Source organism: Balaenoptera ricei, chromosome 3 (assembly GCF_028023285.1).
Source record: "Balaenoptera ricei isolate mBalRic1 chromosome 3, mBalRic1.hap2, whole genome shotgun sequence".
Lineage (NCBI taxonomy): Eukaryota > Metazoa > Chordata > Mammalia > Artiodactyla > Balaenopteridae > Balaenoptera > Balaenoptera ricei.
Genome location: NC_082641.1, coordinates 166286902 through 166308393, shown reverse-complemented (window position 1 = coordinate 166308393; position 21492 = coordinate 166286902). Strand labels below are relative to the sequence as shown.

General features: G+C 55.2%; 1 protein-coding gene across 1 annotated transcript in view; it reads right to left on the bottom strand.

Annotated features, from left to right (window-relative positions):
* WNT3A (Wnt family member 3A) overlaps positions 1-20503 on the bottom strand; it is a 46881-nt gene extending 26378 nt beyond the window's left edge. Inside the window, exons 1-2 of the mRNA XM_059919693.1 lie at positions 20433-20503; positions 1711-1952 (exon numbers count right to left, since the gene is read on the bottom strand). Of these exons, the coding sequence (XP_059775676.1) occupies positions 1711-1952; positions 20433-20503 (313 nt within the window). The remainder of the gene's footprint in view (positions 1-1710; positions 1953-20432) is intronic.
* Between the last annotated feature and the right edge of the window lie 989 nt (positions 20504-21492).

The window sequence follows — 21492 nt, the reverse complement described above, 5'->3', positions numbered from 1 at the left end:
AATAACTAAAAACAGATCAAAGACCTAAATGTAAGAAGTAAAACTGTAAAACTCTTAGAAGAAAACACAGGTGTAAATCTTAGTAACCTTAAATTAGGTAATGCTTACTTTGATATGACATCTAAATAGGTAAATTGAATCTCACCAAAATTTATAACTTCTGTGCATCAAAGGACACTGTCACAAAAGTGAAAAGACAATCTATACAAGGGAGAAAATATTTGCAAATTGTATTTCTGATAAGTGTCTAGTGTCTAGAATATATAAAGAACTCTGACAACTAGACAACAAAAAGACAAACAACCCAATTAAAATTAAAAACTGGGCAAAGGACTTGCATAGACATTTCTCCAAAGAAGACATTCAGATGTCCAACAAGCCCATGAAAAGATGCTCAACATCATTAGCCATCAGGGATGTGCAAATAAAAATTACAATGAGACATCACTTTGCTTCCACTGGAAGGGCTAAAGGGGAAAAAAAGACAGAGAATAACAAACATTGGCAAAGATGTGGAGAAACTGGAACCCTCATGTGCTGCTGGTGGGGATACAAAATGGTGCAGCTGCTGTGGAAAACAGTTTGGTAATTCCTCAAAACACAGAATTACTATGGAGCAATTCCACTTCTAGGAGTATACCCAGAAGAATTGAAAACAGGTATTCAAACAGATACTTGTAAAAAATGCTCATATCAGCATTATTCACAATAGCCAAAAAAGGTTGAAAACAACTCAAATGTCCACCAACAGATGAATGGATAAACAGAAGGTGATCCATCCATACAATAGAATATAATTCAGCCATAAAAAGGAATAAAGTGCTGAAACATGCTACAGGTGGACGAATCTTGAAAACATTTTGCTCAGTGAAAGAAGCCCTTCTCCCTCTTTCTCTCTCTTTTTCTCTCTCCTTCCCTCTCTCCCCACTTGCTGGAGGGCCCGTCCACTATATTTAAGGGAACCCAGGTCACGTGAAGAGGCTACCTGTGGGTGTTCCTGCTGACCGCAGTATTGGCCACCAGATATGTAAGAGAAACGAGGACCCGCTGAGGTGCAGAGACCAGCCCTGCCTACTGCATCTGCCTACATCTGCAGATGCTGGGACATATAACACATGATTATTATTGTTTAAACTACTAGGTTTTGTGAAAGTTTGCTCTTCACCATAAGTAAACCAACACCCAGCGCTCTTGATCTTCCTCTCCTTCCCAAAATAACCCTCTGGCTCCATGACCCTGGATAACTTCTGCTGTGTGCCTCTGTGATCTCCAACCCTCTCCCTTTCTGTGTTTTTTGTTTCTTTTTATATTTTCTCTCTAAGACCTGCCTGAAGTCCTGGCTCCTGCAGGAAACCTGCAATGGTTAATCTTGTCCCCGTGGAACTACATAATTGCTTTTGGGAAAGGGGAAGCAGGAGGAATCTCTGCGTGATCTTACGTTCTTCCCAGTGTCAGGAGCACGCTCCAGAGTGGGTGAGCATTGGAAAGGACCCGCATGGGAGATGCTTACGGTAATGAGGTCTGTGCAACACTGCCCCCCTGCTGGAAGTGCTGTTCCCACACTTGAGCATAGGTGAGACACGAAGGCAGAGAGGAATGTAGTGGCTTGTGCCCACCCTCACTGAGGGGGAAGCTGGCTTGGACCCTGCTGCACGCACATCCCTGGGCTGCCACCTCTGCCTGAAAAGACATGACGGGTGCCACACGTACCTTTGTCCAGCACAGGGCCAAAGATGGCCAGGCTGTTGTTGACAGTGGTGCAATTCCACCGGCGGCCACGGAACTGGTGTTGGCACTCCTGGATGCTGATCTTGATGCCCTCTGCCACACTGGGCATGATCTCCACGTAGTTCCGGCAGAAACGCAGCTGCTTGGGTACCAGGCCTGGGATGCTGGCGCAGAGGATGGGCTGTGTCCCCAGGGATGAGTACTGGGGCCCGACAGCCAGGGACCTGGGGGAGGAGGACAAGGGGGCCTGGTTAGTAGTGGGGGTGAACTGCTGGCCCATGAAAGAGGAGCAAGAGCCAGGCCCGCCTTAGTGCGAACCTTCTTTGGAGGATGCACACAGGCCCTTTCCTTCCAAACACTTGTGCATTCCAGGGCAAGATGTGCTTCTACCATGCAGGAAGCCTGTCCCTATCCTGTACCTGAGACTTAGCACAAAACATCATGATGTGCACATGGATTGACAGAAAGTAAATCAAGGAAGTGGTGGAGGCCTGACACAACTGCAGGTGTCCCCCGCTCTGTGGGGGTGGAGACAGTAGCACCCTGAAACTGTTCAGGAACGCAGAGGACAGAACTCGAGGATACAGCGTGATGCTGGGTCAGCACAGGGGCTGCCCAGAGGAGGAGCTGCTGGGTCTGTGGTAGGAGGGAGGAGGACCACTTCTGGAGCAGCGGTGAGATGGGGTACAGCAGTGGCTAAATCATACGGGTGAAAATCACCGCTGAACTCATACCGACCATGCCAGCTGGCTTTTGGCTATTTACCCAACAGATATAAAAGCATATGTCCACAATAAGATGTGCTCAAGAATATTCACAGGGCTGTGATCATCAGAGAAAAACTTGGAAACCACCCAAGTATGCATCCATAGAAGCGTGGATGAACAGACAGTGTTTACTCTTGCAGTGGAATTCTCCTTGGAAACAGAGAGGAGTGGACTACTGATGCAGAGGGCAGGGATCTCCCTGGCAGGGTGCTGAAGAGAGGCCTGACACAGTGTGGGTGACCACGATTCCCCTGATGGAGACCAAGGCCAGGCAACACTGCGGATGGGGACAGAAATCAGGGTAGTTTCCTCATTCATAGGGAGGACTGGCCTGACCTGAAGGCAGCATGAGAGAATGTTTCTCAGGCTGTGCTTTGCAAAATTGTTCCCACTCACCACACGTGCCTATGTAATTTAAATTAAGCAAAATGACAATAAATGAGAGAAAAATTTGGTTTCTCGGTCACACCAGCTACACATGGCCTGTGGCTACCACATTGGATGGTTAGATATTTCAGTCACTGTGGAAAGTTCTACTGGACCATACTGGTCTAGGGTGAAGGAAGCGCTCTGTGTTTGATGGAGGTGTTGGTTACACATGTGTTTATGTGTCAAAACGGATTGAAATGTGGTCATTTTACTATATGTGATTACACCTTGATTTAAGAGGTAGAACCACCAGGTCCTTTTTGGGGCAGAGGGGAAAGAGCTTCTCCAATCCCATGGTGACATGTTGTTATATTTGCCCATCCCGACGGATGACCCACAGTCCTGTCACTTGTGGATGCATCTGTCTTTGTAGTGGGGTGATGGGCTCTTGCTGGCAGAGCTCTGCTTGATTCCTCTGCGTCTCAGTGCTTCCTTCACCCCTGGGTGGATACTCCATATGAATGACTGTGCGGCCAGTGCTACTCTTCAGGGCCGGCTGTGGGAGCCTGCCCCCCATCAACCGCTGATATCACAAAGGCTCTTCAGCTCTCGGAAGGGGCTGTGAAGACCCTTAGGGTGGTAGGAGAAGACCAAAGCATGGGAGGCCCCACGGATCTAGGAGGACGACTGGGAGTGGGGTGGTTCCAGGGAAACAGCCTTCTGTGCCTTCTTACCTAGTCCCCAGAGATCTGTGGACTTTCTTGGCACAGAGAGGTGCAGATGCTCTCCATGCTCACCCAGGTCTTTGGCCTCTGCTCTCTCTCCTCCTCCTCAGGGAGCCGTGTCTCCTCCTCCCTCTGGGTTGTCTGGGGTGGTGTGTCCCAGGCCCCGAGTGGCCCCTCTGCCTGGCAGGATGGTCCCTGCTTATCTGGTATCTTTCTCTGGTGGGATCCAGGTGGAAATGTCTCTTTCCCCTTCCTTTGTTTGGTGGGGAAACCAAGGCAATGGCAGCTTTATAAACATTTTAGATGGCCCCCCCCAGAGGTTCCTCTGTTTGGCACCTCCTCTCTCCTGGGAGGGCTAAGCACCCCTGAGAAGGTGGGACAAAGGTTTCTGTGTCCCTCAGCAAGCCACACACCTGCATTATGATGCTGACTTTCAGTAAGTCCTACTAGAGTCTAACCCAGTTCCATTCAGCTGTGGTGAGAATGATAGGACACAGGATCACTGTCTCTCAGAGAAACAAACCTACCCTCTGGAAATACACATCATATCCTAACATCTTTCCCTCTTCGTCTTCAAAATCTTCAGAGGCTGCCTTGCCTTAAGGCACAAAACCCACGCCCTTCAGGACCTGGAGATGCCTCATTGGATGACCCAGAGAGAACATTTCCTCACTGCGCAGTCCTGTTAGAATCTGGATCTGTCCAGCTCGCTCCTCTCACACCCTGTGAGCTCCCTGCTCCCGTCACACCAGCCTCCCCGCACACTTCCTGTCTCCACCCACCTCTCAGCTGATGTGGGGCTTCGTCCCATGCATCTCCACGGCCACACGGAGTCCCTGGTATCCCCCACAGCCCCCCTGCCCTTCTGTGTGAGGGCCACCCTCTACGCCTCGCCCAGGCAGCATTTATGTACTTCTGTATTCAGTTAGCTGGTTGGGGAGAGGGCAACTTCTCCTTGAAGTCCTGAACACAGGGTTTCCATGTTTGGTGTCCTCTCATCCCGTGCCCTCCTGCCCACCATTTCTGGGCAACCATGCAGCCCTCGTCCTCTGCTTGCTCTCCCTTCCCGATCAAGTGCATCTCTCAAGAATTAAAACCTGTCTTTCCCCAGGGACTGTCCATGACACCTAGCAGTCAGGTGTTCAAGTGGAGCTGAGCCTTCTTTTAATGGGTGGCCAGCCCTAGAGTCCCCGTTCCTGGGGAAGGCCCGAAGCCTCCAGACCGGACTCCTGGCCTCCTGGGTCCCTCCCACATCCATGCTCCAATATCTGACCCCCCTCCCTGGGTACACTCCCCATCCTGTCCATCCTCATGACTTGATGAGCCAAAAACCAGCCATGACCTCATGCCAGATATCACGGACGTCCCCATGCCGCTGCCTGAGTCTGTATTCCCGAGTGGCATTCAACTGTGGGGCTGGCTCATTCCCTTGCTTGTTCCTTCACTACCTGCAGAGCCTATTGGGTGCTGGGTGCCCGGCCAGGCCTGACTCTCCCCAGCTCTCTCTCACACCCACCCCACAGTCTGGGACCCCAAGGTTTTCAGAAAGGCCAGCCCTCTGCTTTCACCCGGCTGTGAGGTCTTTCCTCTCTAGCAAGTATTTTGTGATCTGAGCCTTGCTCTCCTGCACCCTGTCCTGCACAGATGGCTCTGAGTGGAGACCACAGGGGCTGCTCTGCCGCTTCTCCGGGACCCCTGGGCTGGCCGAGGTGCTTAGCTTCCTGATGGACCAGCACAGGCTGAATGCACGGATGGGAGGATGGGAGGATGGGAGGGAAGCTGGCCCTTGGACTGAGAGGTGGCATGCAGGCCAAGGTCAGCAGTCTGCTCTTGGAGGCACCCAGTGGGTAGGGTGAGGATTTCAGGGTGGAGAAGATGGGCCAGCTCTGCCCACTCCAGGCTGAGGTCAGATGTCCAGGATGGGTTGGCAGTGGGCAGCGGGGGAGGTAGGCCGTGTCTAACATGTGTGCCCGCTGCCACTCTCAGCCCACGCTTTCGTGGAGAACCTCCCACCTGTAAATCAGAGGGTAGAACTCCCTGGGCCCCAGTCCCCCTTCAGAATATCATCACCTCCACTTCCTACCCAACTTACTCCAGCCAGTTTCTACACCCCTCCACCCACTGAGACATCCCATCCCGGCCCCAGTGACCGCTCTGCCTATATCGGCACATGTGGCTGGGCTCCGACTGCCCTTGGCTGAGGTCGGCTATCTGTTTCCACCATGTGGTACCTCTCACAGTGACCCTGAATGTCCCCGCCTCCCACCTTTGCCCAGCATTATTCCCCCACTCCCCTCGGCATTAACAGGATGTAACCTGGAAGTGGCAGCACAAGAGTTTGGGATGACATCTTCTGTAAAGAGTGGACGGGCTCACGGGGAAGGGTCATGGGAACTGAGTAGCCTTGTGAAGACAGCAGGTAGAACACAGGGCAGGAGCTGGATTGGGGGAGAATAAGGACTCTGGCTCAGGATCCTCCAGCAGCTTCTATGGCACCTCCCATAGCTCAGAGCCCATCTCTGGCTAGCCTGGTTGGTCATTCACCAGGCTCCTTCTGCCTCAGGCCAAGAAAGGGCTGCTGTGGCCAGTCCTGGAGGCCTCAATGGAGTGCCAGGCCAGAGACGTGACTGTGGGGGCCAGGCTAGTGGTTTTCAATCTATGTTCCCTGGAGCACACAGGAGCCCCAGCAGAGGTGCCTCAGAGGCTGGCAGGTGAGGTGGGGCTGGGACCAACTGTCCCAGTTTGCCTGGGACTAGGGGTTTCCATTTGTAAGCAGGGATAAGCTGTCACTCCAGGCGAGGCTGCCCTGACAGGCTGCGGCTCTTCCACTCCGTGAGCCAGGGTACTTCACATCTATCTGTGCCACATTTTGATGCTCCACATGGGATGTGATTTGTAAACGAATGTTGAACTCTAGTTAACGATGAACCAGCCAAAATGTTCAGGGGAAGAGTGGATTGAGGGCACGTAAAACATGAGATGAATAGGTGGGTGGATAGAGGGATGGTTAGGTATGGAATACACTGGGTCAAGTAAAATGTGAGTTGTGGGTACATAGATGTTCTCTGTCAACGTCCTGCATCTTTTCTGGATGTTTGAACATTTCCTGATGGAACATTAGGGTAAGGTTTGACCTTCAGGGCTCTGGTCATGGAGGCTTTCTGAAGGAGGCTGACTCCTGAGGTTCATGGGGTTCTCTCCTTCTTCCCTTCTGTTGCCGGCAGCCTGGCTCGAACTGGAGAAGGGACGAAGACGGTCCGTCAGAAGGCAAATCCACTCAGCTGATTTCTTTTTACTGGCTGAATGTACTCAGAGACTCAGAACAAGTGGAAAAAGCAGGGGTCACTTAATTCAGACAGAAAGAGAAAGAAGACTCAGTCTCTCTCGGTCCTCACCAGTCCCAAGGTGCCGGTCCCCCTGCCAGATGCCAGAGGCCAGGACCCATTCTGAGTGGGGGTTGAGTTGCCCATCCCCAGAACCCCACCACCTCCCACAGAAAGCATAGAGCCTGCCCCCACCTCGGCCCCTCCCCACCTCCCTTCACGCCGCCACGCCGCAGCTCCAGGGAAAGCAGAGTGGGACTCCCAAGTTCACAGCTTCTCCCCAGGCTCGTTCCAAGGTTGGGGTGCTGAGTCAGCTCCCCTACCCCTGTCTCCTCTCGGACCTCCTCCCAGTCAGGCCCCATATGACCACCTCCGTGAGCAAGGCCAGAGTACAGGCAGCCGGCTCCCAGCCCAGATGCCACTCCAGCTGTTCTGGCCTCCACCAAGCCTGACTGGATCCCTCTCCCAGCCCCTCTGGACCTGATGGCCCCTTTAGTTCCTTGAATTATTTCCAGAAAGTTTCCTCTGTTCCAGAGCTGGGCAACCAAGAGGATCTGGGTGATGCAGACCCTGCCCAAGGAGGGCAGAAAGTTGGGGGGTCCTGTCAGACACAGGAGGGCCCAGTGTGTGAGAGAAAGTGGGCAGGGAAGGGTCAAGGGGGCCCAACTCAGGTCACTGAATCTTGCTGGGCCTTGAAGGATAAATTGGTTCATAAAAAGTTCATATTAAAGATCCAAATTGTGTTCACTAACCTTATTGTGGTAATCATTTTGCAATATATACATCACTATTACATGTAAATACATCAAATAATTACGTTGTACACCTTAACCTTACACAATGTTATATGTCAATTATATCTCCATAAAGCTGGAAAAAATTACAAACTGGACATATGTTATCTCCTTACCACCCCCAGGATTCAAATTTCTAATCTGAGAAGAAGGTAGTTGACCCCAGTCAATTAATACTTGGAAAACCAAGATTTGTAACTCCTTCCTCCCATGCGCTTCCGGAAGGAAGTGGAGGGTACACTGGCCTGGGGCTGGGGGCTGCACAGGATGGTGGAGAGCAGCATCCACTAGGACTCTGGGCCCCAGACCCCAGGGGTAACCACGTACTGTGCTGTCTAAGGGTCTCGCCAGGGACCAGAGACAGCTTAGTGGGAGAGGAATGCTGTAAACTGAAAAGTGCTGCAAATACAGGGCACCACCAGCTTGGTGCTCTATGCCTCCCCAGGTTCTCAGAGCACATAAAATGCAATGACACCAAATGCGACCTGGGCTCCCGAGTCAGATCCTGGAACAGAGAAAGGGCATCCATGGAGAGACTGGTGAAGTCAGCCTGTGTCCGGCTGTGCACTAGCATGGTCTCCATCCTGATAATTATGTGAGATGTGACCACTAGGGGAAGTGGGTTTGGCCGGCACAAACTCTCTGCGCTATAGTCAAGTCATCATCCCAGACCAAGTGGAGAAGAAAGAAACAGTTACAAGAAAACAAGCAGACTGACATAGGGTTACAACAGGGAACAAGCTCGTGATTCAGGGCTGTGTGTTTCTTTACTGAGCCTACATGATGGGCTGAGAGCTCAATGGCATTTTGTAATCTCTGAGCAAACTGTCATCTGAGACGAAAGTATCTGCTTTCTCCTGGTGATAGCATCTCAGAAGCCACAAATGCTGCTGCAGTTTGTCACCTCCATTCATAATTGAAGGTGAGTTCAACTGCTGTTAGTGGTGGGTACAAATAAAGATGTCATTTTCTTGTCCCAGGGGCCTGACATCCAGAGGGGGACATCTAAGGAGCATTTGGGAGGGGACATGCGGGTTTGGGGGATGGGACAGAGGGCAGCTATGCACCCCTGGAAGGAGGTGGCTTCTCTCCTGCTCGCCCACCCACCAAGCCCAGATTCTGATGTGGCATCAAGAGTGCCCACCTTCCTGTCCAGAACTCTTAATATAGACAGATCACACTTGCTATGTCTGCAGGACCTGCAGTGGACAGCAGACATAAATCAGGGCCACCAAGCTGAGTTAATCTATCCACACGCATGCTTTCAAAGCAGAGCCTCCAGCTGGTAGCGGAAGTTGGAGACATCAGCAGCGTCTGAAGCTGGTGCTGGCTCTGAGATGAAGGGGCTGCGTTCTGAGACCAGAAAGTGGCCTCGAGGAGCTGAGAACCACCCTTGGCAGACAGCCGCAAGTACATGGGGACCGCAAGGGCCAGAATTTGACAGCTGGGTGAGGTTGGGAGCACATTCTTCCCCAGACTGGTCAACACTTTGATTTTGGTCTCTAGAGACCCTGAACAGGGAACCCAGACAAGCTGTCCAGACTTCCGACCTGCAGAGCTGTGAACTCTGTGAACGCACAGGTAATGTTTGAAGCCATAACTCTGGTCATTTGTCATGCAGCGAAGACTGAATATTCCCCATCTCCCTCCTCTGCTCATGCTGGCTCTTTTCTCTCACCCTCCAAGCTGCCCAGGCCAGAAGGAACTGAACCTCGCAAGGAGGTGGTCCCTCCATGTGTAGCCCAAGGGTCTGTCACCTTCAAGGGCTGGTTACTGCAGCCTTTAGACAGCTCTTCCCTCCCTCCCCCTCCTCTGCTTGTGTCCCCAGCACCACCCCTCCTCAGGGACCAGTGCCTCTCTCTTGGAAGCTGGTTACTTCCTCCTTCCAAGCCCCTGGTATCACTTCTGCCACCACCTGCCATTAGCCACTGCCTAGCTACTTATCTGGCCCACCTGCTCCATTACCATCACCTGTGTGGTCCTGGCTCTGGCCCTGCCCACTATATGACTCTCTCCAACCTACACAACCTGGTAGGTGGAACCCCGGGGAATCTCTTGGACCAAGAAGCTGGGGCTAGAGGAAGACACCTGACCAACGTCAACGAGTTAACACGACAGGATGGGGTTTTGGCAGGTTGGCTTCCCAAGGCTCCCCCTTTCTAATATGCTATTATGCTCTTAAAATGTATTAAATGCCAGTACATACAAGGTAACATTTATGAACAATTATCTTGGTCAGTGTGGGCCACCACAGCAAAGAGTACAGATAGGATGGCTGAAACAACACACATTCATTTCTCACAGCCCTGGAGGCTGGAAGTCTGAGATGAGGGTGCAGGCATGGTGGGGTCTGGCGAAGGGTTCCTGGTTCACAGATGGCCCCCTTCTCGCTGTGTCCTCACATGGCAGAGAACTCTAATGTCTTCTTCTCTTCTTTTAAGGACACTATTTCCATCATGGGGGCTCCACCTTCATGACCTCATCTAAACCCTAATCCCCTCCCAAAGGCCCCACCTCCTAACACCATCACATTGCGGGGGTCAGGGGTTCAACATAAAAATCTTGGGGAACATGAACATGCAATCCATGACAGAGAGTAAGATAAACATCATATTAATAAACAAATCCCACACAGACACCACTAAACCCGAAGACACAGAACACTATTGGTCTCCCGGATTCAATATGACCCTGTTTCCAACACAGAACTATCATTGAAGGGCGATGTGTGTGGTGGCCCCAATCTGTCCCCTGGCTGGTCAACTTTGCCTGTTGCTTTGGACCCTTTGCACCTTGGTTTCCCCAGCTATCATGCCAGGTAGCTGGGTGAGACGTGGGTCCTCGTAAGGTGGCCCCTGGGCGGGCAACAAGTGCACCACAGAACCTGTCAGAAATGCAAGTTCCAAGGTGGTGCCCCCTTAGACCTGCTGAATCAGAAACTCGGGGCTAGTGACCTGTTTTCACAGGCCCTTCAGGGGGTTCTGATGCTTGCTGGTGTTTGAAAACCACCAATTCTGGGATCACTGAAGGTAAGCCCAGCTTTGAGTCCTGGGACTTTGAGTCCAGGGAGCCTCCCAAGGCTTCAAATCCAAACCCTTTGGTCTGGCAGTCAAGGTCTTCCTTTGGTTTCTGCTTCTGAATCCCAAGCCTTCCAGAAACTTCCAGTGCTGCTCTTTGAGAACACGAGGTCCGTTAGAGAGGCAGGGGAGAGCGTGCTCAGCCAGGCTCAGGAGTGGGGCCAGGACGTGAGCCCCCGCCCTCCACAGCCCCATCTGTCTCCATGAGGCTGGCCACTTGCTTCCCTCCAGCCCAGTGTCCCAGAGCCAGCAATAAGCAGGGGCCGGACCCCACATCTCTCTTCCGGAGGTGGTGAAGATCCTAAAAAGAGCAAGGGTGGTGACAGACGAAGGAAGCAGCAATAGTGAACATTCCAGAAGTGTTGTGGTGGGAAGGGGGATGTTGAGGCAGGGCATAGACCGCCCGTTTCCAAACCCCGAGGAGGCAAACTCATGGTCTTCTGTCCAGTGTTGCTGAGAGGGGTTCTCTGGTGGAGGGGTAACAAGAGTGGACCAGGCCTCATTAACCTCCCAGGAACCCACTCTGAGCTCTTATCTGGGTGTCTGGGGCTTCAGGTTAACTTTCCAATCTCTCCCTCAGCCTCTCATATGCTTGACAGGTGTGCAAACTGGGGACCAGATGGAGATGGAAGGGGCCTGACTTAGGGCCACTCACAGGAGGGATGGTGGTGTTCAGGTGAGCGCTGGGGGTGGGAACCCCACAATCAGTCACCCCTCCTTTACCCTCAGGCCCATGTACTGGGTCACCGTGAGGTCCTGACCTCGCCTCGGGATCACCATGCATCTCCTCCTCCTCACGGCCACCGCCAGTGCAGGATGTTCTAGCCAACAGTGACCTCAGGGGTCGCTGGCCCTGCCCTAATGGGCAAAAGCTGTGTCCTGTGGCCTCAGGGAAAGCCAGGCAGGAGGTGGGGGGGTGTGCTGCCATTCCCTTGGGATGGTGGTCCTGGGGGCCTGGGAATCACAGGGGCATGAAGGCCCTGCCCAGCCTGCAGGCAGAGGCCAAGAGGCCAGCCTGCCCTCACTGCACCCATTTCCTTCACCTTGCACTTGGCCACCACAATTCACCCTGCGAGGAATTTGTTCCATTTCCCTTGTTGCTGCCAACCCTGAAGTGCAGGGTGGCAACCCAGGAAACACCCACACCCCCACCTTCAGCCGCCCCCTGGCTGGGAGCTAGAATTTTAAATGCTCAACTGGATGTCACATCCGATGTCCCGAAGGCCCCTAAAAACCAGATTGTCCCAAACTGAATGCACCCTTCCCTGCCCAGATATGGGAGGACCCCCCTCTGAGCCCTGAGCTTTTACCCCAAATTCCAACTCTGGAGAGAACCTCCTTGCGGGGTCATCCATACAGCAGAAAGGGCCAACGGTCAGGCAAGCAGATTACAGTATGCTCACACCACAGGCCTGAGTAACTGCTAGCACCATCGCTGAGAAGGTCCCACAAATGCAAAATGTTTAATGGGACATGGTACGCCTTAAAAAACAGACCACGATCTTCTCTGCACACTGTTATTATGATCATGAAAAATGTGTGAATGAAATAAGAACCTAAAATGAGGAAAATGCCTGTATTAAGTTGGTAAGATGACGAACTTTTTTTTTTCCAGGTTTTTGTGAATGCTATTGTTGGTTAATTTTTTAGTAATAATTTTTTTCTGGGTGGGAGTATCATTTTCAACCCAAAGCAACCACGTGTGCAGTTTGCAAAGTGGCTCCTAGACTCCGATTCCAGCCTGTGGCCGGGGCCACGTGAGCCACGCCTGCCTCCTGAAAGCACTAATGGTTTTTCTCCCTCCTCCCTCGTTTGCTCCTGTTGAGGACTGCGCTGTTGCACTGTTGAAAGGCCAGGCGCCTTGCCAGACAGTCTTACTCAAGATAGAGCAAAGGCGCTGGCTGTGACATGCAGGGGAAGGAGGCCACTCAGGACCCAGCCTGGGCCAGCTTTGCCCCAACCTGAGCTGACGGCCTTCACTCAAGCGGATTTTACCGTAAATATGCCGCGAAACCAGAGGGCAGAAGCCTCTTCTCGTGGACAGAGGCTGGGGGCAAAGGCAGGACCTGGAGCAGGCCCCCTCTCTGCCCGCCCCTGCCTGGCTCCTCTGGGGGTGGATCCTCAATCGGAGAGGCTAAGTGCCTGTGCACCGTTACCTGGCAGATCTTAACGGAGTCATAGGCTCTTAGGTTTCTGGAGTCCTGGTTTGATTTCTTTTTGCAAGACCAGCAAACACAGGGTACCTGTGCACTGTGGGCACAGCTCTGCCCTTGCCTATGGCTGTGCGCATTTTGGAGGGAGAGCTGGGACTTCACAGCAATTCTCAAAGAGAGAGGGGTTCTAGGGAGAGGACAGCTTGGCTGGGCCTGGAGGGCAGGATGTGGTCACCAGCTGTATTATTCACTGAATTAACTGTTTTTGCCCTTCCTTCCTGGGCCTCAGTTTCTCCATCTGTCCAAGGAGGTGGTGGACCACATTCTATCAGAGGCTCCTGGAGGGGAAGTGAGTAATGGGCATGGCAGGTTCATTCACACCTTGGCGGGGCTGGGGCACATTCTGTCCACACGTCATCCGGGGCCACCTCTCCAGGAAGTGCTCTGTGCTCCCAGCCCTGCTAGCCGCCCTCTCTGGACCCTGCTGAAGCTTGCCACTCCTCATGCACAACCTCCCATGTCTGGGCCATGAGAGGCCACTCCCAGAGAGCAAGGCCACATCTTCTCTTGTCCTTCGAAGGCACAGATCTCTGCTCAGTCCTCATCTGGGGGCCCCTGTTCTGCACTCTGCCTGCAGGGCCTCTGCTGAGGAGGACCCTGGTTGGTCTCATGGGTCTTCCCCTTGGTGACACATGAGGATTCCAGAGTGCCTGTCCTGTCCCAAATTGCTGTTTTCTAAGGTCAGGGCCTCCCCACAGCTGGACCAGGTCCCTGTCCTGAGACCAGAGGCCTTGAGTGTGGGGCTGGTTGCCCTGTGGGTTGATGGCTACCCAGCTTGATGGGTAGGCTCTGTCTTTCCTGGATGGAGCTGTCCAGGAGGTTCACAGGACCCAAACTCCCCCAAGGGTGCTCACCTGCCCCAAAGCCCTCCAGGTTCTGCCTTCTCTTTCTACCCACTATGGCGTCTCCAACAAAAGCCCACATGCCTCTGTGCTCTCTCTCTCTCCTGCCTGGAAGACCCCTCCCCAGGAGCTGGAGCAACTGTGGCGATGGGAGGGCCCATGGGGAGGGGTCCCAAGACCTGGGTCCCTGGTGTTGGGGGCCACCTCTTCCCAGCCCCTGGGCTGCATGGCCCTGCCTGCAGCCCTCCCAGCACCCCCTCCTGCCCCAGCGGGCCGAGCCGGGATTACTGACACATACTTTGCGCAAGTCCCAGCAGGCGGGCAGAGGCTCCCGTGCCCGCGGCCATGCATTTGCCCGCTTCCCTGGGCGGCAGCGGCACGTTTTGTCGGGGATGGAATGTGGAAGCACCAAAGTGTGAGACACCTCCAGGGTGTCACCTGGAGAGGCTGGGAGGGAGACCGAGGCAGAGCTGCTCTGGTGCCTGGTGGGGACCCAGCCCCAGAGCCGGGGCTCAGTCAGGGGCGTTGTAAAAACAGTCAGCTGAGTCCTCATGTCCCCAAGCACAGGTCACCTGATAGTTTCTGTTTTTCACAGGAAAGATTCCATCCATTCATTCCTTCATTCATCTGTTCAACCAAATCTTATCTAGGAGCTACAAGGGGTGAAGGGTCAGGAGGGGAGGAAGGAGAACAAATACCCCACGGGATTTCACAGCCTGGTGATATAGGTGCCGTCCTTGTGACAATTCTACAAAGGGAAGGACAGGTTCCCCTGGGATCAGGCAGCCTGGCCGGAGTCAGAGCCTTATTCTCCATCTCTTCATGTCACCCCACAGCATCCAGCCCAGCCAGGTGAGGAGTGAGGAGGCGGGTATAGTCAGATCCAGGACCAGCTGAGCGAGGCCAGGGGGAAGTGTGATGTGATGCAGGTGCACTAGGTGGGGAGGGCATGCTGCTGGGGGGTGGCGGGTAAAGGCATGCCAGGATGGGGTTATCGATTGCTGTGTAACTGTGAACCAAACTACCCCAACTGTGCCTGGTGGAGTCTAGGGGACTTACCAGGAAGACTATTAGCTGCAGTGCTGACCACGGTGGGGGTGGGGGGAGGATGTGGGCCTTGTAAACCTCGGATTCTCAGCCGCTGACGTGTCCATGGGAACCCTCCACCCAAAGCAGTCTGCTCCTTCCTCAGCCTCTGTTTCTACCCCTACAGGGATGGGCAGCTCACCACCATCACTCTCAGACGAAGGAAGCCTTTCCTATACTGAGCCAAAATCTGCCTCTTGGTCACCTGTAGCCTCTGCTCCCAGCCTTTGCTGGAGCCACACAGAAGTCCAGTCCTCCTTCCCCAAGAGCCTCTCACACACTGAACAGCAGTGGGGTCTTCCCCTGACACTTCTCAACAATGGGTGGCTCCAGTCCTTCAACTACACTTAAAAGGGGCAAATACAAACTCTGGCATTTGTTTCCAAAACGCAAATGGCAAGTGCTGGGTGGCGAAGCCTTGAGGGGATGTGGTCCACATGGATGATCCCGGACTTGGGCATACCAGGGGTTGCCTACCGTGGGGGGCTTTGGCTTCTCAAACTAGCTAGAGAACTTGGTTTTGGGGTTTTTTACATTTCTAACCCATTCTTATAGATTATATTAAAATGCTGCACAAAATAATACATAATACATTTAAAAAACCGCCATGACTGTTCCCAAACACCTATTTTCAACTTCCATTCTTATTTCTTCATGGACAACCATTCATGGATGGGCTCTGGTCTGTGGACTACACTTTGAGTATAACTGATACTTTCATGGACAAGTGGTACATCCAAGCCCTGCTTTCCCCTGTCCTGGGCCACACCTGCAGGACGGTGGCAGAGCCCCTCTGGAACAAGGCAATTCCTATTCCTGCAGGCTGGAGATTTGTAATTGGGACCCACCGTGGAAAGTGTGGTTTTACAACCCCTTCAGACTGTATTCCTCCTCAACTGTATTTATTCACCCTCTTCCCTGTCACAAAGAATTCCAGCAGGCTTGTGCAAATAAAACAAAATCATTTTTTAAAAAAATGACAAGAAGCCCAGTAAAATGCAGGGTTAGCCAGCTTGGGAGAAGCTGCTGCACCCGAGCCCCAGACAGAGTCCCAAGTGTTTAGGTTGCCAAGTCAGAGAGAGCTGGATGTGAGAGGTGAGTGACGCTTTTGTGCTCTGGAAGGAGCGTGTGCCGTGGTGGGCTTTCAAGGAATCAAGATGATGGGTATTCAACTTGGTGGTACAAAACAAGGTTTCTGACCACATATATTTTACCTATGGTTGTTTCTAACATTGCTCCTCAGGAAAAGGATGTGCATTGGTGGTTCTGTGGAGGAACATCGTTCCCAGCACCCTGAGATCCTACAACACTGGGGGTGTCGAACTGGTGTCTGGATTTCTCTAGTTTCATAGGCTAGCCACTACCATCACCAGCCTCAGAGCTGCAGAGAGAGGCAGAGAGAGATAGAGACAGAGACACAGAGAGACAGAGACAAAGGTAGAGAGGGATAAATACAGACAGAGAGACAGAGACAGACAGGGACAGACACACAGAGAGACAGAGAGATAGACAGAGACAGAGAGGTAGAGAGAGACATAGAGAGAGAGGGACAGACAAACAGGGCAGAGTGAGAAGGAAGGACTGGAGGGAGGGACAGGGCTGCCTGGGGAGGGACTCGCAGTGGTGCAGGCTCACAGAGGCAGGGCAGCTCAGGAAGTCTTGCTTGCTTGGGCCCTGCCTGCTTGAGAAGCCTCAGAGCCTTGCTCAGCCCTCCCAGGTCCCGTGTCATCTGACACAGGCAACCTCTCACCTCGTGTGGCTGCTCACCCCTCCCTTCCTCCTCCTCCTCCTCAGCCTCCACCTCACCCACCCTTCGAGGCTGTGGGACCTGGGCGTTGCCTCCAGAGCCCTTGTTCACTCTCCCTGAACTCCACGTGCACCTTCACCCCCAAATAGTGGGTTCCCACTGAGGGAAGCCTATGTCCCACCCGGGACTGAGAAGACCCCTGGGCCTGAAGAACCGGTGGGGCTGGCGCCAGGGAAGGCTGTGCAGAGAGGAGGTTCTAGAAGGTGGGGGGCAGGTGACAGCTGAGCTGGCCTTCCTTGGGGTCTGGACACATTCTCAGAGCAGGGTGTCTGCGTGCACGTGAGTGTGGGGTGCCGGGGGCTAGGGAGGAGGGTGAAGAGGCAGTGAAAGGGGGGAGAACCAGAGAATGCTGCACTGGGAGCATGTCTCAGGCTACTGGGCTGGCCCAGGGGTGGGAGAAGACGGGGCGTGAACATGGGAACTTCCTGGGCCAGCTGGGGTGATGCCCACTCCAGGTGCCACTCAGTGCTGGGGAGCCCTAGGTCCAGCAGAGACTGGTGAGGAGCTGGGTGGCAGGAAGGGGCTCCTGATAGGGAAAGGGGGGCCGGGCTCTCTGGGCAGGTAAAAGCACTGCTGCTGGAACTCTGGGGGCAGTGAGGGTACGGGGTTAGAGTGGAGGGTGGGAGGGCAGTGAGAACAGAGGCAGAAGATGGTGGGAATGGGGCATTGCAACCTGGTGGGGGAAATGAAGGGGCCTGGCCCCATGGTGAGGGGGCAGGGGAGAAAAGAGGCTGACCTCCAGGGCCCTGGCTAGGCCACGGGGGGATCACAAGATGCCATCAGCCCAGACATGGGAAGTAGGAGGCAGGTGCCCAAAGCACATCATGGAGCACAGGTGCACACTGGGTATTGTTCTTCAAGGGTTCCATGTGTTCCCCTTGACCATGATGCCTGTTCTGTGCTCACATGGATCCTTGTGATCAATTCTAATTAAATAAGAATTCAGTCTGGACAAGGGGAGTGAGGGGGAGGGGGCTAGGGCCTCCCTGTAGGTTTGCAGTACATGGCCCTGTGGGGAGCTGGCATCTGGTCATGCTGTGCCTCTGGGGTCAGGTGCCCAGGCCTCTGTCCTGTCACCTCCCAGGTCTCTTCTCTGGATCCCGCCCCCCACCCCGTTGTCTGTCACACAAGGAGCACAGACCTCTTGGAGGTCTCTGTAGCTTTCAACATTCTGGTCTTAGGGCTGTCTCTCTGTGCCTCTGCTGGGACCTGCCTTTGGACCTTGAGCATCTAGGGTGAAGGACACTTCCGAGACGGTCCTGGGGAGGCAGTTGGCTCTTTAAATTCCCACAGGATGCAGCATCACCTCTCCTTCCACCCTCCCACCAAGACCACACCAACTTCAAAGCCTAATTACTCCCAATTTGGGCTGTTTCCTTGTTTCTCCAGGTGAGGAAGTCCCTGTCACTTTCACTTTCATATGCGAGGAGCTGGGGGTGGGGTGGAGAGAAGTGATGAGAACAGTGGCTTTATTTTGGGGAGGGAAGGTGAAACAGAATACCAGTTAGGGAGGCTGAGTGTGAAGGTGAGAAGTTATAAAGAGAGGGTCTCCCTCCAAGGCCTCACTTGGGGAAGGGAGGGAAGCGGGAGAGGGGGTTGGCAAGAGAAAGAAGGAGCCACCTGTGGGAAACTCCATCAGGTAGGGTATGAAGATAGAAAGCCTTCCGCCTGCTATTAAACTCCATTTCTTTCTCTGTGAGCCCTCCTTTTCATTATGCTCATGTTCACTGTGGAGACACCACGTCCTTCCTGTGTCCAGCTGGCCTGGGGGCAGAGGGGAGGAGGAGAGGAAACTGCTGGTCCCCAGTAAGCCCTGAGATTGTGGCCACCGAAGATGCTTCTTCCCAGGAAACAAGAGAATCACTGAATGTGAGAATCCTATGGAGAGCAAAGTGGGGAGTTCCATGGCGCCGTCTTCCCTCTGGGGCCAAAAGGTTGCTCTAGACTCTTGATTGGGTGGGTCACTGAACGGGAGGCAGTGGGGAGAAGACGCCCCTCCCCACTGATCTGGAGAATGCCGGATGCACCAAGCATGTCCCAGGATCCTTTCAAATGGAACACATACGGCCCAGGTGGAAAGGGTGACATACGTGTGTTGAGGGGAGCAAGGCCAGGGACACTCAGGGCCAAAAGGACAAAGATTCCACCGCGTAGGGTGGCCAGAGGCTGGTGACAGGGCCCTTGTTTATAGAAGAAGCGCGGGGGCGAAGGCGCTTCCACTAGCGCCCAGGAATGCGGCGGCGGGTTCTAATTAGAAGCCTGCGCGGGAGCGGGCGGCCGCGGGGCTCTCTCAGACGCGCTCCCTTGGTTCCCCCGGCGTCAGTGTCCCCGCGTCGGGAGGCACGCCCGCTGCATCCTGTGCTCCAGAAGACGACCGGGCGCTGCAGGTGCCGCGCGGGTGCGGGACCCGCGGGGGTCCCCGAAGCAAGTCCCCGCCGCCCCGCCACCTCTCCCAGGCCCTCGTACCCGCCGGTGCCTCCTTCTTGCCCCGCCCCGTCCCGCCAGGCTGCGCCTGGACCCGAGCCCCACACCTAGGGCGCCCCCGCTCCTGAACAATCTCGAAGAGAAAAATTATTATCGGATTAGATGTACTTCGGCTCACTCAGTCTCCCCCCGCCCCAACTTCCCCTCGGCGTAATTATTATAATTCCAGGCAAGCCGTCGGAGAGAGTTCCTGGCTCTGTGTGTGTGTGTGTGTGTGTGTGTGCGCGCGCGCGCGCGCGCGCATGTGTGTGTGAAGGCTTTTCTCCGCCGATCTGGGTCTCCTCCAGCGGCGCGCCCAGGCCGCTCGGCTCCCGCATTCCCCCCAGTTGTGTTCGTCAAATGTTGGGCATCTCAAAGCGCCCCTCCCCTCTCCACTGGGGAGCTGGGGTGGCCCTTGCCTGTGGGGGCTCTACCAAATTCGCTTCCCTCCTCCCCTCATGATATGAGCTGTAGACCCTCAGGACCCTTCCCTTGGTTTATCTGCACTTCCATCGCCAGATTTAGGAGGGTCTCACGGGAACGTGTCTTGTCTGGGGTGGAAGACGGAACGCCCCAGCCCTCTCAGATGTGGGTTCGCGGAGCCTCTCACTAAGGAGCCTTCAAACGCAATGCTTTCTCCCTCTTTACCTCTCCAGAAGCCCCTCCTTACCATCGCGGTCGGGACAGCGGCAGGAAGGCGCAGGAGGGCCGGGTGCTGGCCCCAATGCGCCCGCCACTCCCGGCCGGGTCCCCGCAGTCTTTACGTAACTACGCTGCTCCGAGCTGTTCGGTCTTGTCTCACTGACTTTGTTTTAAGGTGTGTGTGTGTGTGTGTGTGTGTGTGTGTGTGTGTGTGTGTAAGACATGTCCTTAAGGAAAGTCTCAGGCGGATCTCCCTCTCCCAGCTCGCCCTCCTGGCTTCTCTTGGCCTCTGGCTGCCCGAGCTTTCATGCCATCTGTGCTGTCCCACTTCCTGCCTCTCCCCAGCTCACTGCTCGCCCCGTCCGACGCCGGGAGCCCCTCTATGCCCGATGGATCAACGTCTGCGGAAACTCCGCCACCCGCGTCCCAGTCCCGGCCCGAACAGGTCGAAAGTGGCCGCCAAGGAAAACAAACCACCCTCGGAACAGGAGGGCTGGGCAGAGCGCGGGCTCTGGGCCACCGCGGGGCCCTGCCCGAGGGGACGGCGGCTGGGGGACGCACAGAGGCCGGGGAGAACGTGAGGAAGGCTCACTCACCACCAGATCGGGTAGTTGCCCAGAGCTTGCTTCAGGCCGTAGAGGAATATGAAATATCCGAGCGGGGCCATCGCCGGGCGGGAGATCTCGGAGGGCCAGGAGTCCGCCCCGAGAGCGCGGGCGCCGGAGCGGGCCGGGCCCTGGGAGCTCGCGGGCGGCGGCGCTGGGCCCTCCTGCGGCCGCGGGGTGCGCGGGTGTGCGTGGGTGTGCGCGGGTGTGCGCGGGTGCGCGGGCTCCGAGGGCGGCGCTGCGCCAGGTGGGCCGGCGGCCGGGCGGCGGGCCGGGGCCCGGGGCGGCGCGGGACGGCGGGGGCGGGGCAGCGCCGCGGGGGGCGCCCGCCGGGGCCTGGGCCGGGGCGGGGCAGGCAGGGGGCGGGCGGGGCCCTGGGAGCTAGCTCGGTGACGGCTGCAGCGCGGGCCCCTCCCGTGGCCGCGGGGTGCGCGGGGGTGCGCGGGTGCGCCGGCTCCAAGCTTTGCGCTGTGCCAGATTGGCAGCTTGGCCTGGCGGCCGGCCGGCACCCGGGACTGCATGGTCCGCAGGTATCCCCTCCGAGCTCCCGGGCCGCGCCCCCTCGGGGCTTATGGGCGGCTCCTTAGGTGTGGAGTCCCGCGCGCCCTGCGCTCACCGTGCGACGCGCTGTCCAGCTCTCGCTCCTGCCCCTGCTCTGTCGCGCGCTCTGTCCCTTGCCCTCTAGGTGGTCGGGCTGCGCCTCCCTTTCGTCCATCTCCTTGCTCGGGGTCCGTCCGTCCGAGGCTTGTCTCCTCGAACGGCCCCTTGCTGGTCCGCTGGGAGCTGGGTCGATGGCGAGCGGCCAGAATGGGGACGGCCTGTCTGGGGACAGCTGCTGGGTGGGCATCTAGGGTGCAGCCACGTTTCTGAAAGTCACTATTGGGAAACAGTCCAGCTCTGTTTAGGGCCCAGGTGTTGACGGCTCCTCTTTCTCCCCCACACCCCACCAGGGAAGGGAACGGCAGTCCTGATGCTTCCGGTGCCCAAGGACAGTGTAGCCGGTTAACGCCCTGGCTCTGGGACCACTGACCGCGGAGTCTGCCCAGGGCTG